Here is a 14835-nt window from a genome sequence, read left to right as displayed (position 1 = left end):
TTTATTTTTTATATTGCTCATATGCGTGCTTTTTCCTCAAGTGAGATGCAATTATTTATAACGAAAATTTCTGTTTTGAAATTGCAATTTACTATCTATATCAATGACAGAAAATAAAGTTTTACTGGATTTTCAGTGATTCGTATTTGTATATTGGAAAAATATGTAGATACCCGGATTGAAGAAAAAATTATCAATTAAGATATCGTCCCGTGCAAAACTGATCATCAAGCCACTTTCTTCTGCTAATATTTTTACTTAGACTTTAAATTATTCGAGTTGTAAACGAAGAATTCTCACAGTTAAAGCTTTAGCTGTTTTAAATAAAAATGAAATTCATGGAAATATATATAATTCAAGTGGCTTTGAAACATAAGTTTTACAATCATTGCAATATGAGTGCTCATCGACTTGTAGACACCCTATACAGGTGTAGTGTAGTTAAGGTGTCGAATATATATCGAGAATTTCATTCAGTTCACATTTTATTTATGGAAGATCTCATACATATATAGAGTGACGACACATGCAACCAAAATTAATTTTACTTTGGATATATTCAGTATGAATCAGTACATTTGTTATGGGTAAAGTGTTTTTTTTTTTCAAAAGTATGAAGACATACAGAATATCAAATGAAGTAGACAGCTGGGCTGCATTTTACAAAAGAACTTACGACAAAGTCGTAAATATTTACATTCTCATAAAATGATCTTTAGAGAACAAAATTGACATAAAACCATTTATTTAAAAATATTTCAATACCCATAATTATACTTTCCAGCCATAAGAATAAATCATTGATTAGTTGATGATTAATTAGCATTCATTAATTTGGTCTTAAGTCGTAAGTTCTTTTGTAAAACGCAAACTTCGTAAAGCTTTGTGTAAAACAATCTCTAGGCAGAGAGCGTTTATACGCTTCGATAACTCTGGGTAGATGATCATGACGAGTAACGATTCAATGACGTCACAATAGACTGACGCAATAAAGCAAATACGTCAAGATACGCTTGTTAGTCGCCAAGAAAGCATTTTCCCTCCGATCAGGTAAGAAGTTAAAATGGAAAACTTTTGTTGGTTTTTCTGTTGGTTTTCAGTATACTTATAAAAATTTCTTTTTTCTAGTGTCCCTTCCAAGAGTCCGATATGGATGTCGTAGGGGGTGAGTCATTTGTAGTTTTTAATCTATCCAACACCATGATAAATATCGCAGTTAATTTAGTACGTTATCAAAACATGTTTGGGTTGGGGCAGTGTGCTTGACATGGGGTATGTCCGCAGTACAATAGAAATCGATTGATATTTCACTTCTGTATGTAATGATATTGATATTAAATATTTGTTATATTAGCTTAATTGGGATACATATATTATAATTAACAAAATATTATTCTGCAAAAAATCAACGATCATATATACTAAAACTATTGTTACAAATCAAAATTGCAGGGAAAAGTTCAGCTGTGTAAGAGAATAATCGGTCCGCAAACATGTAACAACTACCAAAAGATATCTACTCGTCAAATATACATACTAATCTAGGGCTATTTAATTAGTTTATTGACATCTTTACATTTTAGACCATTTTTCAGAGGAACCAATGGAAAACCTACCATTAGAATGGGATTGTTATGCAGATGAAAGTTATGACATCAATTGCCACAATGACAGCATAGATGATCTCTACTGGGCTGATACTAGCCAAATCCGTCCCACCGCTACCCCAGACTTCCCTATGGGAGATACTGGGCAGAATGGTATCATTGTTCAGGATTTATATCAAGATCAAAATTCATCGTCACTGCAAACAATGACCTGGACACCATTCCAAGAAAAATTGCCAGTGCCAAGCAGAATTAATTCGGATGAACAGTTGTCATCATCTTCCTCGTCATCGACGGATTACTTCAGCTGTTTTGATTCTGAATCCGACGATGAGAATCAAGTTGAAAGGCGCCATTTTGATGCAGAGTTTAAAGATTTGAACCTGTGCTTAAATATCTCTGTTTCTCATGGAAATCAAGATCCAATGATTTCCATAACCACAAAAGCCGAAAAGAGGCCGACCGGCCAAATAGCAGATGCATCAGATATCGAGCCAATAGAATCATCTTCGTCCGTAGATATCTTAGATATACAGTCTATGGTGAATGATCAGAACGACAAAAGCTTCATGAGATACCGTCTGCTTGATATGAATGATTTGGATATAGAGTTCTTACTGGATGAAGATGTCCCTACAAAAGAGCGTGAGGTCTTCGCGCCATCTTGGTGCAAAATCTTTACGCCTCTCAGCGAAGAAACAGACGATCCAGTTGAAAACCACAGTGTCAGAAATTTGGTCGAAGCGTATGAGAACAAATTCAAGGCACCAGAAGATAAAAGCAAAGTCTCCCCATTGAGGAAAGGAAACGAAGTTTCAAACAAGGTAAACTTATCCACTGAAACTCAACTGAAAATAAAGATTGAAGAGAACTTCGATACAAACACCAAGCATACGGTTTCTGCATGGACGACCAAGTTTGAGGAAGATTTTACCGAGGAGAGTTTCCATGTTATCCGCAAGATAAGCGAAAGCATTATCCGGGAGAGCTTTGAAGAACTTGAACTGGAATCTTTGGGTGATTTGAGAATGTTGGAGTTCAACACCGGAGAAAATCAAACAGCTGATCGAACAACCATAATTAAGAAATGTTTGAACATCGAAGAAGAAAGGGTAAACAACAGCGGCGATATCCTCAATTGTGAAGCTTCACCAGAGAAAAACAAAACAACTCTTGCCATCCAGACACAACTGATCTCTGAGGGTTGTGAACAGATCACAAACATAATGTACACCCAAGAGCAGTTCGTTCTACCATCTAATGTCATAATGAAGACAAAGGAGACATACAACGAACAATGTTTGGATCAATATGTGGATCAAACTACTCCACAGCCAGTCTGTGGCATTCCGTCAATGGTGAGCGGGAGCGAGAGCAGTGACAAGGACCAAGAGTTGGAATGGAGCCAGCAGGGCCAAATAGTACCAGTAGCCAGCTTTTCTAAACAACCCCCATGTGGAAAGATGACGTGTTCAATTGTCCTTCCAGAAGCCAGCACACTTGGGACTACCGAAAACATGCACAACATTTCTGAAGATGCAATTGCAAACATTCTTGCCGATTTTGTGGAATTTAATGACCCACGTCAAAGGATTGCCTTCCAACCAGAGAATATAAAGGAAAGGGATAAAATACCATGCCAAGAGGACAAAGGTGAAGACGTTCCTCACACTGGACAAGATAGAGAGATGGTCTGGGATAAACTTGAAGAAATTAAACTCCCACCAAGTATCTGTTTGAATAAGGGAGAACTTGGGTTTAGAAATGATCCTGTAACAGAAGACAAATGTCTATTAGAAAAACTGCAATGGAGTGAACATGGTCAACTTGTGCCCATTAAGGAGACACTTTCTGTGGAAGAAGTCATTTCCCCAGAGGAGGAAAAACTTCAGTGGAATGAGCAAGGACAACTGGTGCCAGTGAACGAGGTCCTTTCTGATTCTAAACTACAACAAGCCAACTATCGTCTCTTTCCTTCCAAGGAAAGAAAAGGTGTACAGAAAACCTCAGTCAAACATAGCTCTGACCTCGACAAAAACAAGCAAGATAAAGTCCAAAGCATCATTGCATCGTTTGAAAGATCTATGTGTGCTGCACAAAAAGAAAATGGTCTCCATAGTTTAAATCAGATGAAGAAAGAAAAGGCTAAAATGCACACAAAAGAGATTAAATCAGGCCTGGTGACAGAGTACTCTCAGAAGTGCTGTGCAAAACTGACTCAAGAAAAGCCACAGCCACCCAGAGCAAAGCATTCAAACATCAAAAATATATCTAGACTCCTCAATAAAATTGAGAAAATTTGCAATGGGAAATCTGTGCATGTTAAACAAGAATACACAACTCAAGAAAGGTGGTACGGAAAGTCACCCTATCCACTCTATGAGTTTCCAAAGAGTTCTCTCGTGGCAAAGACAACCTCTCAAATTCTACCTGTAACATTTCCTTCTACTCATGTCCCCAAGATCACTGCTACCTATGTTGCACGTGCAGGAGAGAATGCTAATATTGATAGAAAAGAACAGAAGAAAGAGTTCAAAAACTATCTGGAAAGTCATCAGTCCAAATCATCTGATGGTGGATGCAAGCAGAGTGGACTCAAGCTCAAGTACCAGTCTAAAGAAAACACAATCAATGTGGAATATTCTCAGGAAAAGACAGCAAAGGAGAACCTACCTCACACTGCTAGGCAAAATCAAGAAGAGATACACTCAGTTTCTGAAAGTCACAATGCAGCAACTATCTCAAAATATTCCAAAATTGAAATTGGAGATGGAAGAACTGTGTATTCTGATGTGAAAAATTGGTCCAAACAAACCAAAGTGCAAAAACTGTGTGAAGTCTTTGGAGGCACTGATCCTAAAGTGCCCCATATAACTTATCGAATTACAAAAGAGGATCCTATTCAGACTCCTAAAACACAGCAACAGTTGGTCAGCTCTCAAAAAGAAAGCTCACAATATGCAACCAGTAGATCTGATGGCAAATGTAAGAAGAGATTTGATCTAGAAAGATACATTAGGAAGAGAGGGGAAAATATGATGACCAAAAAGAATGACAAACAAGATGTCAGTGATGAGGCATATTATCATGTTGCCAAGATGTTAACCATTCGAGTCATTGCTAATGCCAAATTGCAGCTTTCCAGGGAGTACAGTGAAAAAGATTATGCAAAAAGAACAACACAGAAAGAAAACCATGAAGCTCAGCCCCAGACTGCCTCACCAATGTCAACTCGCCATGTGGTAAAGAAATCTCATGGAAGGTACTGCAAAAACGAGCAACAGGAAAATCTTAAGAAGAATCCCAATATCCAGCCACAGAATCAGAGCAATGAAACCACAAAGAAAGGCAAATCTTCTAAAAGGACGAGAGCTGTTCATAAGAAAAAACAACCTTCAAGTTCAACCACAAAAGATCAGTCAAATGATGCAAAGGTGCTCAAGTCGCTGTCCCAGGACTCTGGATGTAGACCAAGTGTAAGGAAGCAGGAGGTCATTACACACAAGGGCCAGCAACCAGATCAAAAGAAAAAGCATGTTCAATTTGATATCTGAAGAGACATTGAGAAATTAATCAAAAACTGCAAAGGTTCAAATCGTCTTATATATACATGTAATATCTGATATTTTGATGCTAAATTCTAAAAGATATACAAATAATAAATCATCTTGTATTCTGATATGTTTATTAAAAGAAAGAGCTGTCTCATATGATCATGTGAAATAACATTAAAAGGCAGTGTAACCTAAACCACTGTTGTCATTTATAAAATACAGTATTCATAAAATCAGGAAGAAAATATACAGATTGCAATTGTAAAACATCACTTTTTCTAATATATGGCGTTAGTACTTTTCATTTCAAAGAAGAAATTTAATATAAATGTACATTGTTATTTTGGCACTAGATTTGTGGACTATTTTGCCTGCATGCACAAGGCTTTCTCTTCCTATATCAACTTCCTGCCTTTGACTTTTTATCTCTTCTCTTCTTCTTTTTTATTCATAATTCATATTTTGTATATTTCTTATAAAAAAAACCCATTATATCAGATGCCTTGATCAAAAGCTTATTTGTGTTTTATACAAAACCGGCGAACATTTTATCTTGGCAATGCAGCTGCTGGCATCAATTCAAAATGCTTTTTTAGTTTAAATCTTTTAATTTCCATTCATAAAACAAACAAGCGTAATACTTGTTTGTTATAATTTGTTAAGAATAGACAATTTTAAAGAAAATTTTTAAATTTGATAGGAAATAGACATATGTGTTAACCATTAATCAATTTACATATCACATATATATATCACAGACATACAAAATAAGGCCATGACCGGCAGTGACCTTCATAAATATCAACATTTTGATCACATAAAGTGACCTTATATCAATCTGACATTAATACAAAAGCATATGTTCATAAAAGGTTGACATAGTTTAATGACAAGAACATCAAACAGATTGAGAAGACAGAAAAATTACTGGTGAACGAATTAACCATTAAAAAAAACAAATAAATAAAATTTTATTATAGCAAAGAAAACATATTTAGAAATAGACTATAAAAATTGACACCCACAAATTTTAATGATTCCATAGTAAAAAATTTGCTATAAATTTCTCTCATTCTGTTCATAAAATATCTTGCAACTTACTTCTGCATGATATGTTATGCAAAATAAAGAGCACAAATACTAGATATATACATGTACTAGTTTACAGAATCTGTTTTGCATTTTGACAAAAAAGTATAGAGAGTCACCCTTAACATTAAATGTAACCATAACTTATATTCATCAAAAATTTAAGTGTAACAAAGTAAGGCAATAAATGTATAACAAAAAGCTAAATGTAGTAGAAATACATAATCATGTGCTTAATCAATAACAAGTGCAGTGAACGGGGACGGATGTTTGATTGATGACACTACACTACTGTGTATATAATCTCAAAATCGGCAGGTTTGAGTGTTTCTGATCATTTAGGCTAAAGGCGTTTCTCAAACAAATTTCAGCATTAAATAGACATACAGTACGACCTCATTATCTCAAAATTGAAGCAACAAAAAAAGAAGATATCAAAAGAATAAAGTTATTGAATTTAACAATGCCTACAAAAACAGTTGTTGGGACTTCCAACTCACTTTGATCTATCCATGATATATTTGAGATATCTGAATTTGACTGTATGTAGTCACATTAACAAGTGTTATAATCCTGAAGATTGTCCTTTCTTCCTGGAACTATTTTTATCCATTGGTAAGGTAGTATCTGTCAAAGTCTGATGTACTCTGCAATAGGAAAATACATAATCTGATAAGAGGACATTTATGTCACATGACCTTAAACTTTTTTAATCAACCTCAATTTGGTTCATTGCCTTGCATCAAGTAACAAACTATTTTGATAGGTTTGAAATTAAGTTGCTTCCAAACTGAACGCAAGTCCCATTCATCACCCAAATATTGGAATGGGTTCAGGTGTTATTTAAACAATAAAATGCTTCCTTGGTCATTCATTCAGGATATGAAGGTAGTGACATTGCAGAAAAAATACATAACCCGCGTTAGCGGGTTATGTAAATCTTTTCTGCAATTATTGCTACCTTCATAACCCACAAGAATCATTAAAGAAAGCATTCTCTTGTTTTTATTAACATCTTTTTTTAAACTTATTAATAAATTGATTATGAAAAGTTATTAAAATTCACTTAATTACTGTTAATGTATATAAGTATGTTAGCTAAGAGAAGCAGCCAAAGCAGCCTGCAAGACTTTGAGTCTGACATCATCATTTTCTTAGGCTGCTGTAGATTTTGACCAATCGATAAACAGAGCATGTCAATTTCAGTCCTGTCAGTATCTTGTCAGTTTCAGCCGCTGTAGATTTTGACCAATCGATAAATGGGGCATGTAGATTTCAGTCCAACTGTATCTATAGAACTATGAATTAACTATAAGTTTCCGTAAGAAATAGGAAATAATACTTGGTAGATGTAAATATAAACAAATTATTGAGAAGTTCTTCCTTATACATGTAATATCAAAATCCCAAATGGGTAATGCAATTTTAATGACATAATTTTAATCATTATCGAAAACATTCTGTGTCACAAAAGTTGTTGTGTTTCCTTGTAATGTACACAAAAGCCAATAATCTATCTACAAAATACAGACTCACTTCAACAAATGATGGAGTTCCTGAAAATGATACATCCATTTTGTGAGGACTCTGATCCATTAAAATTGTTGAACCTACAAGTAGTAAATAGATTTAGATGTACATATTTACTGGAAAAAAGGGAAATATTGGGAATCAAATTTGTTTTATTATATCAAAACAAGTAAATTCAATCACCACAAAATTATTCTATTAATCAGCAATCCAGAAAGTTTTAATCCCATGAAATTTCTGCATCTGCAGTATATCTAGTTTCTAGGAAAAACTAATCTGACTCATTTAGAGATTTAGTAACTTGGTACTGGTGATAGAATGAGGACCTACTGGGATTGTCGTCCATCGTGTAGTGAGCGGACAGTGTGTACTTCTGATAATCCCGCTCCATTCCCACCTTTTGCCAAAACTGGGATACTTCCGAGTCAGGTATTTGGACATTGTAGATTCTTATCTACAACAAAGCACAACGTATTGCCAGTATTATACAGTGCGATGGTTTATTTCTGATTCAAACTTATTTTATTTAGCAGTGGAGCTTTAGAGATATTGGTAACAGTTCTACCTATCACCTTCAATTATACTGTTTGGTGCATCTTTCTATAGAAAATTTACACCATGAATTGCTTGTAACTGACAAGCCTTACAACAAAACATCCGCATCACATATAATTTTTTATGTAAAAATACAAAGGCACTTACATCATCCAGTTTCCCTGTTAAATAATTTGTACCATCATATCCCAAATATAGAACCACGTCAGTAGCCTATAAATAGAAAAGTTTACTTAGTAACCATTTTAGCTGAGTAATATCAGAGGCATACAAAATTACATTTTTAGCTAAATCAATAGTAATTTTAAATTCTATACTTTGAAAATACAAATTCATTAATCAAATAAATTATATGTACCATAAAATTAACTAGTACATAATATTCTTATGAAAACAGTTAGAAATATCACTTGATCTTCAAATATATTTTTACACTGATTTTGCACAATTCTTAGGTCAGAATAGGATTTTTTATGAATAGGACTTTGGGTAGTTGTGTCAAACAGCAATGTGATGTAGGCCTGTTTATTTCTTTGCTAGCCACTCAGCAATGGCTCTTTGAAATTTAAAAGATTTGTTTGACTTTTGAGCTGATACTATGCAATCGATGCATATTTCGCTTGAAATCTGCCATTTTTAACTTGTTTCGACACAAGAAATACATAGGCGTCGGAACCAGGGGGGCTAGGGGGGGCTTAGCCCCCCCCACTTTTTTTGCAAAGTTAAACTTAACCATTAGAAACATAGCATGATAGAGGGTTCAGCCCCCCCACTTTTTATCGCAGCAAAGACTCTTGTTCCTAAATTTACCTTGAAAGATTGAGAGGTTAGATTCAGAAGCATACTAGCCCCCCCCCCCCCCCCCCCCGGATTAGGAATTTCATAATTTTGGAGAAAAAAAAATTGGGTAAGTAAATTTTTTTTTTGGAAGTATAGTATACTCCCCCCCCCCCCCCCCCCCCCCCCCCCCCCCCCCCCCGGATTAGGATTTCCATAATTTTGGGAATTACTTTTTTCTGAGGATTAGTCTAGCCCCCCCACTTTCAATTTGCTTCCGACGCCTATGAAATAGATAGCTACGCCCTACTGAAAATCCAAGATCTTGTCAAAATGGTTTTATGTAATTCACTGCAAAAATAAAATTTTCAGCATCTTCATAATCATGATTATATAAACAGATATGATTTGACTATATGTATCAATGTTTGGCTTGCTTACATGAATAAGCTTTCTACTCTAAAGAAAAGTATAACACCCCTGTTAACACCCCTCCATCATGTCCTGCCTAATGGGCTCTAGCTTTTCAAGTGCCTTTTGAACAGAAGGTAAAAATTATCTTACCCAAGAAATTTCAACCAGGTCTGTAGCTTCTGCCTCTTTGGTGCCATTGACAAAAAGTGACAATGTAGCAGCTGTATAAAACATGAAAAAAACTATCAGGTTTAAATATTTCTTTTATGTGAGAAAACAGACTAAATCATTTACAGCCTATATCAATGAGTGACAAGATTCCTATCTAATATACCTTGTGCATTGTACCGCACCAGGACATGGTTATACTTGTCTGCTGTCACAGGGGTGGTTCCTGCAACACTGTTAGTTGACACATTGCTCTTGAAAACCCCTCCCTCCACATAGAGACAGAGATCACTTCCATTGGTACAAAGGATGGGTATAGCTGTAGAGGGAAAGCCAGTTGGTAGGTTTACCCAAGCCTCCATTGTAAAACTGAAAATAAATACTCATAATTTACTCATTCTAACTTGGTTTACAGGTACACTAGGCTGGCCACAAACTCCAGATTGATAGATGATGATAGATGATACTGTTACCTTTTTTCTATTCTCAGTCCTGTCATATTGCCTATTGTACCATATGTTGAACCATCTAATGAGAGAGCCTTGTTAGTTCTAGGCAAATAAAATCACAGAGATAACTTGAAATAAAAAACGACTGATTGTGCATAACAGCTCAATCATCTTTGGTGGTTTTAAAGCAGTAAGACATTTTAGTTTTCATGCTTTTAACAAGAACTTTGAACATTTCAATAATAATACAAAGAAATAAAAATACCACCCACCTGTCTTTGCATTCAAATCTCATGTCTGACCAGATGATCCCTGTTTGGTTGTAAGCAAACACCCCGATCCTCCCCCCAGGTATGGAAACATCATACAGAGTACCGGAGTCTGCAATCGTCGAGTCTCCCTCCTTCACAATCAACCTAAAAGATTCATCAACATCATTACTGTAGAGCTTATCAATTGGTATCAAATTTAGGCAGATACTTTTTTTTGTAAATCTGTATGAATGGATTTTATGCCATAAAAATGTAATCATTTTCAAAAATAACCTCCCTAATTAAAATAAATATAATTTGACGCTAGTACTGGTTGCAAATTAATTGTTATTTTTTTTCAGTTTTAGAGTAACTAATTCCTTCCTTGACTTAAATTCAAAACTTTTTTTAAGGACTACGATGGGACAAGGAAACAACGTTAATAAAAACGTCATTAGTAATTAAATAATGAATCAGCTTTTGAACTAAATATTTTCCTTTCATGTACTAGCTGGTAATTAATCTTAATTGATTCATTTCTCAATAAGTCATTTAAATTTCAGCATGATTTTGTGAACACTTATTAGAAGTTAGGATTTTTTATACCAGCTTAATTTGCATATTGACCCCCCAGATCTGTTTTCTGCTTTTACATAATCAATTCATTGTGTATAGTTATGCAAGCCCCAACAGTATATGCATCATTTGACATATAATTTTTTTTCATGTAGTGCAGACTGTGTTTTACCACAAGGTGACAAGCAATCACACGTTGCTATTGCAACATACCAATTATTGATTTATTCAACATATACATGTATCACATTTTGATTTGTAGTTTTAGTAAAGAAAAAGATACTGGATAATGTAATAAATACATATATACAAAATCATTGTTTTACAAAGTCTTTAAAATCAAATTTAAGATGTTTAGAAGAAAACAAAGTGTTTAGCAAATTTGATAATTTGTATAGAAACTAAGTGGGAGTAAATCTATTAAATCTGTCAAAAACATTCAAAATATTACCAAACAACGGCAGATTTGAAATGAAATTCCTTAAAACATCCACATTTGAATACATTTTCTAAAATTCCTCATATAAAAACAAAACTGATGTCAGCTTGCGAAGAACTGGACTGAGTGTTCCCTTTGTGTTGATAGAATCAATAGACAGACATATTTTCAGTTCAGTAAAGGGGGGTAACACTGACCTCAGGATTCCCTGGGAGGGGGTGTGCTGTATGGTCCAGCGGTAACTGGTCCAACAATTCCACCCGGTCAGGGTGGGATCCTGCCACAGGAGTCTGGAGTAGGAAGTGACATCATAGCTCTGGTACAAGGCATTGGCGTAGTTCTGTCCAACATTGTTTGTAGTCTCTATTACCTTTATTTCATAACATAAAAAAACCCTTTATATTAAAAAATCTTTGTACGACTTCATTATTTGATAACGTAAACGAATTAATTTGCTTTTAATTTTAATTCGTTATCATTCAATTGCTTCTCTGCATGGTAATGAAAATTGACTTGAAAATATTAAAATTAACACCTCAATCACCAATTAAATGTGTTATTTTAAATACAGTTAGTCAACAGTATGAAGTCCTACCCTGAGTTGCACCCCTTTGATTCCTCCGTAGATGTTGTAGTTCAGGTGGGCGTGTCTCCAGAGAGCTAGGTAGTACTTTTGTGTGGAGTGGAATCCAAAAATAAAGCCGATGTAACCATAGCACTCATCACTCTGGGCATATGTAGTACCAGAGAACTCCATGTGATCAAAGAAGTGGTTCCCTGTGAAATGTGAAAATCAACTTTAAGTACATGCAAATGATTCAGAAGAGACTCAAAAGACTTAAATCCTAGCTGCCCCATTGAGTTCGTAAAACTCTGTTTACAGTCAACTGTTGACCTTACATTTTTGTAAACTAAATTTGACATCCTATAGCTTTTTTACTTTCTCTACAGACAACAAATTAAAAAAAGAAGAAGTTTTATTGAAAAAGGTTACTGTTTTTGATTTTATAATTATTAACCACCTATGTATGCTGCAGGTTTCAGTGTAGTTTCTGTCTGTCTGACTTCTCTCCCCTTGTCCATGATGTGCCACACTGCTGCCTTTTCTGAGATCAAGGTCGGGTTAAGGTCAATGGCGGTGTAGTCTGTGAAGTTGATGGAGCTGATGTCCTTGTTGTTAGGACACATATCAAGGTTATTCACCACACCATCCAGGTCCCGGTCACTCTCACATACATCTCCCACTCTATTCCCTGTTAATGTAAAGATGGATGAGAGCACCTGTTAATTCAGCATGCAATAAACTTTTCCTCGAGCATGGCATTACATTTGCAATTCCTCTGTATTCTATTGAATTCCATGCTATAATACTGTGCAATCCTGTTTACCATCAATTGTAAAAGTATTCTCAGTTTAAATGAATGCACATAATGCTACAACATTTTTTGTGTTACCATTGGCATCTGCCTGGTCAGCATTGGCTACATATACACAGTTGTCAGCAGCATTGAGAACACCGTCATTGTCAATGTCAGGGTCACAAAAATCCCCAGTACTATCTGAGTCTGTGTCGGTCTGCTGGGCGTTTGGAACTTCTGGACAATTGTCTCTGAAATCTGGTATGCCATCTCCATCCCTGGAATTAATAATATAAGTTCCATTTCAAACAAATTTTGTACACAAATAATACATGGAACTTACAATGTACTTGGCATGAAATTAAAACTATTTTACTCTAGAAAACACTTTTCTACAGTTTCAATTCTCTGAGTAGTCTATCTAGTTTCTTTCTAGATCACATCCTTAGATCTAGTACCACACCCAGACTTACTTATCCTGACCGTCACAGCTATCCCCCACCCCGCTGTAGTTGGAGTCAGTCTGAGCGGCGTTACTGGTCTGTGGACAATTGTCACACTCATCCCCCACCCCATCCCCGTCTGAGTCTGTCTGAGCTGAAAAACATTAAATATGTATAACAATACATTACCTCCTTTCCATCAAAACAAGTAGTGAACCAAACATTTCTAAAAAAGCTTTTGCTGAAAGAGCAACTTCAAAATATAAAAAGCTAATATCACAGTGAAATCAGTAAATGCAATCTACTGTTATGCAACTAAATTTAAAAAAAAAACCTTTTTCAGAATAAACAACCGATAATAAACTTTTTTGCAGCAACTTATGTTGTGATTAGGCTATGTAAATAATTTTAAAGGAGCATGGTCACGATTTTGATCAAAAATTATTTTTTCGATTTTAATGTTTACAATGCTTCAGTAAGGCATTTCTAATAGGCAACCAAAATTTGAGTGTCATTTGATGAGTCAAAAGCGAGTTACAGAGCTTACATTTATTCGCCATGTAAACAAAGCGTTTGTTTACATTTTGAATGTTGAAGTGAAAATTCCAGTTTTAGACCTAAAATGAATGTATATTAATTGTTAGGAACTGTTTATTTATGCTTAAAATGAATAACAAGATAGACAAACCAGCTTTAAAAAGATTTTTTAACTGGTATATTAAACCTATGTAAACAAAAAGAGGGCACGAGCCTTGTTTACATGACGAAGAATTGTAAGCCCTGTATCTTGCTTAAAACTCAATGACCTAAAGCATTGCAAATAATAAAAACAGAAAAATAAAATTTGACCAAAATCTAGACCATGCCCCTTTAAGAAAAAAATCATTCATGACCACAATCTGTCCAAATTTTCTTTCATGTGAACAAAAGATGATTACACTATGTATCATGTTGTTATGACATTTTTCTAGGAGAGGGAGAGGAAGGACTAATACCATTAGTGGCCACTAGAGGGCAGAGATCCAGACCATCTTGGAACCCGTCCCCGTCCTTATCATTGTCTGTGTGACAGAGGTCTCCGACGCCGTCAGCGTTAACATCTGATTGGTCGGCATTGGCCACGTTAGGACAGTTATCACAGACATCCCCCACACCATCCAAATCAGCGTCCGCCTGGTCATTGTTAGCCTTGTACGGACAATTATCCTATCACAATAAAGAAAGAAAGTCAGGTGCAGGTAAAATCAATGATAAACCCAATGTCCTATTGAAGACTTCCAATAAATTATGAAACCACAACCCAGTTTAAAGATATCTAATATATTCTCGAAAAGGATCATTTTAACAGATTTTATTCCCTCTCTCTCTCTCTTGTAATCATTAGAACTTTTTCTATTTTTTACTATAAATTCTGCCTTGACAACTGCACTTACCTGCTCATCGTAGATGACATCATTGTCGTCATCAGCGTCACAAGCGTTTCCCATTCCGTCCGTGTCGGCATCCTCCTGTCCACTGTTAGGGTGTAGGGGGCAGTTGTCCTACATTTACAGTAAAATAAAAATTACTTTACTCCAAACTTCTTCACTTATGTCCGAGTCAAAAAGCTCATCTATCTTTTCTTT

At 35.3% G+C, this 14835-nt stretch overlaps 2 protein-coding genes across 6 annotated transcripts in view; one reads left to right on the top strand and one right to left on the bottom strand.

Annotated features, from left to right (window-relative positions):
• The first annotated feature begins 983 nt into the window (after nucleotides 1-983).
• LOC128179538 (uncharacterized) lies at nucleotides 984-6340 on the top strand. 2 transcript variants are annotated; one of them, XM_052846976.1, is made up of 3 exons: nucleotides 984-1050; nucleotides 1129-1165; nucleotides 1584-6340. In XM_052846976.1, exons 2-3 carry the CDS (start codon nucleotides 1150-1152, stop codon nucleotides 5159-5161), a joined length of 3594 nt encoding a protein of 1197 aa, XP_052702936.1. In that variant the 5' UTR covers nucleotides 984-1050; nucleotides 1129-1149; the 3' UTR covers nucleotides 5162-6340. The 2 variants fall into 2 exon arrangements, with proteins under 2 accessions (XP_052702936.1, XP_052702937.1); XM_052846977.1 differs by having other exon boundaries at nucleotides 1016-1165.
• Nucleotides 5276-14835, bottom strand: part of LOC128179537 (uncharacterized) — a 56817-nt gene continuing 47257 nt past the window's right edge. For all 4 annotated transcript variants that reach the window (XM_052846973.1, XM_052846974.1, XM_052846972.1 and 1 more), the window contains 15 exons: nucleotides 14644-14751; nucleotides 14206-14416; nucleotides 13241-13364; nucleotides 12864-13045; nucleotides 12432-12662; nucleotides 12005-12186; nucleotides 11607-11779; nucleotides 10416-10559; nucleotides 10168-10245; nucleotides 9861-10063; nucleotides 9677-9747; nucleotides 8483-8548; nucleotides 8111-8234; nucleotides 7787-7860; nucleotides 5276-6897 (listed from right to left, as the gene is read on the bottom strand). In XM_052846973.1, the coding sequence (XP_052702933.1) occupies nucleotides 6856-6897; nucleotides 7787-7860; nucleotides 8111-8234; nucleotides 8483-8548; nucleotides 9677-9747; nucleotides 9861-10063; nucleotides 10168-10245; nucleotides 10416-10559; nucleotides 11607-11779; nucleotides 12005-12186; nucleotides 12432-12662; nucleotides 12864-13045; nucleotides 13241-13364; nucleotides 14206-14416; nucleotides 14644-14751 (2013 nt within the window). In that variant the 3' untranslated portion in view covers nucleotides 5276-6855. The remainder of the gene's footprint in view (nucleotides 6898-7786; nucleotides 7861-8110; nucleotides 8235-8482; nucleotides 8549-9676; nucleotides 9748-9860; nucleotides 10064-10167; nucleotides 10246-10415; nucleotides 10560-11606; nucleotides 11780-12004; nucleotides 12187-12431; nucleotides 12663-12863; nucleotides 13046-13240; nucleotides 13365-14205; nucleotides 14417-14643; nucleotides 14752-14835) is intronic.

Source organism: Crassostrea angulata, chromosome 4 (assembly GCF_025612915.1).
Source record: "Crassostrea angulata isolate pt1a10 chromosome 4, ASM2561291v2, whole genome shotgun sequence".
In the NCBI taxonomy this organism is placed as follows: domain Eukaryota; kingdom Metazoa; phylum Mollusca; class Bivalvia; order Ostreida; family Ostreidae; genus Magallana; species Magallana angulata.
This window is presented reverse-complemented; position numbering and strand designations above follow the sequence as displayed.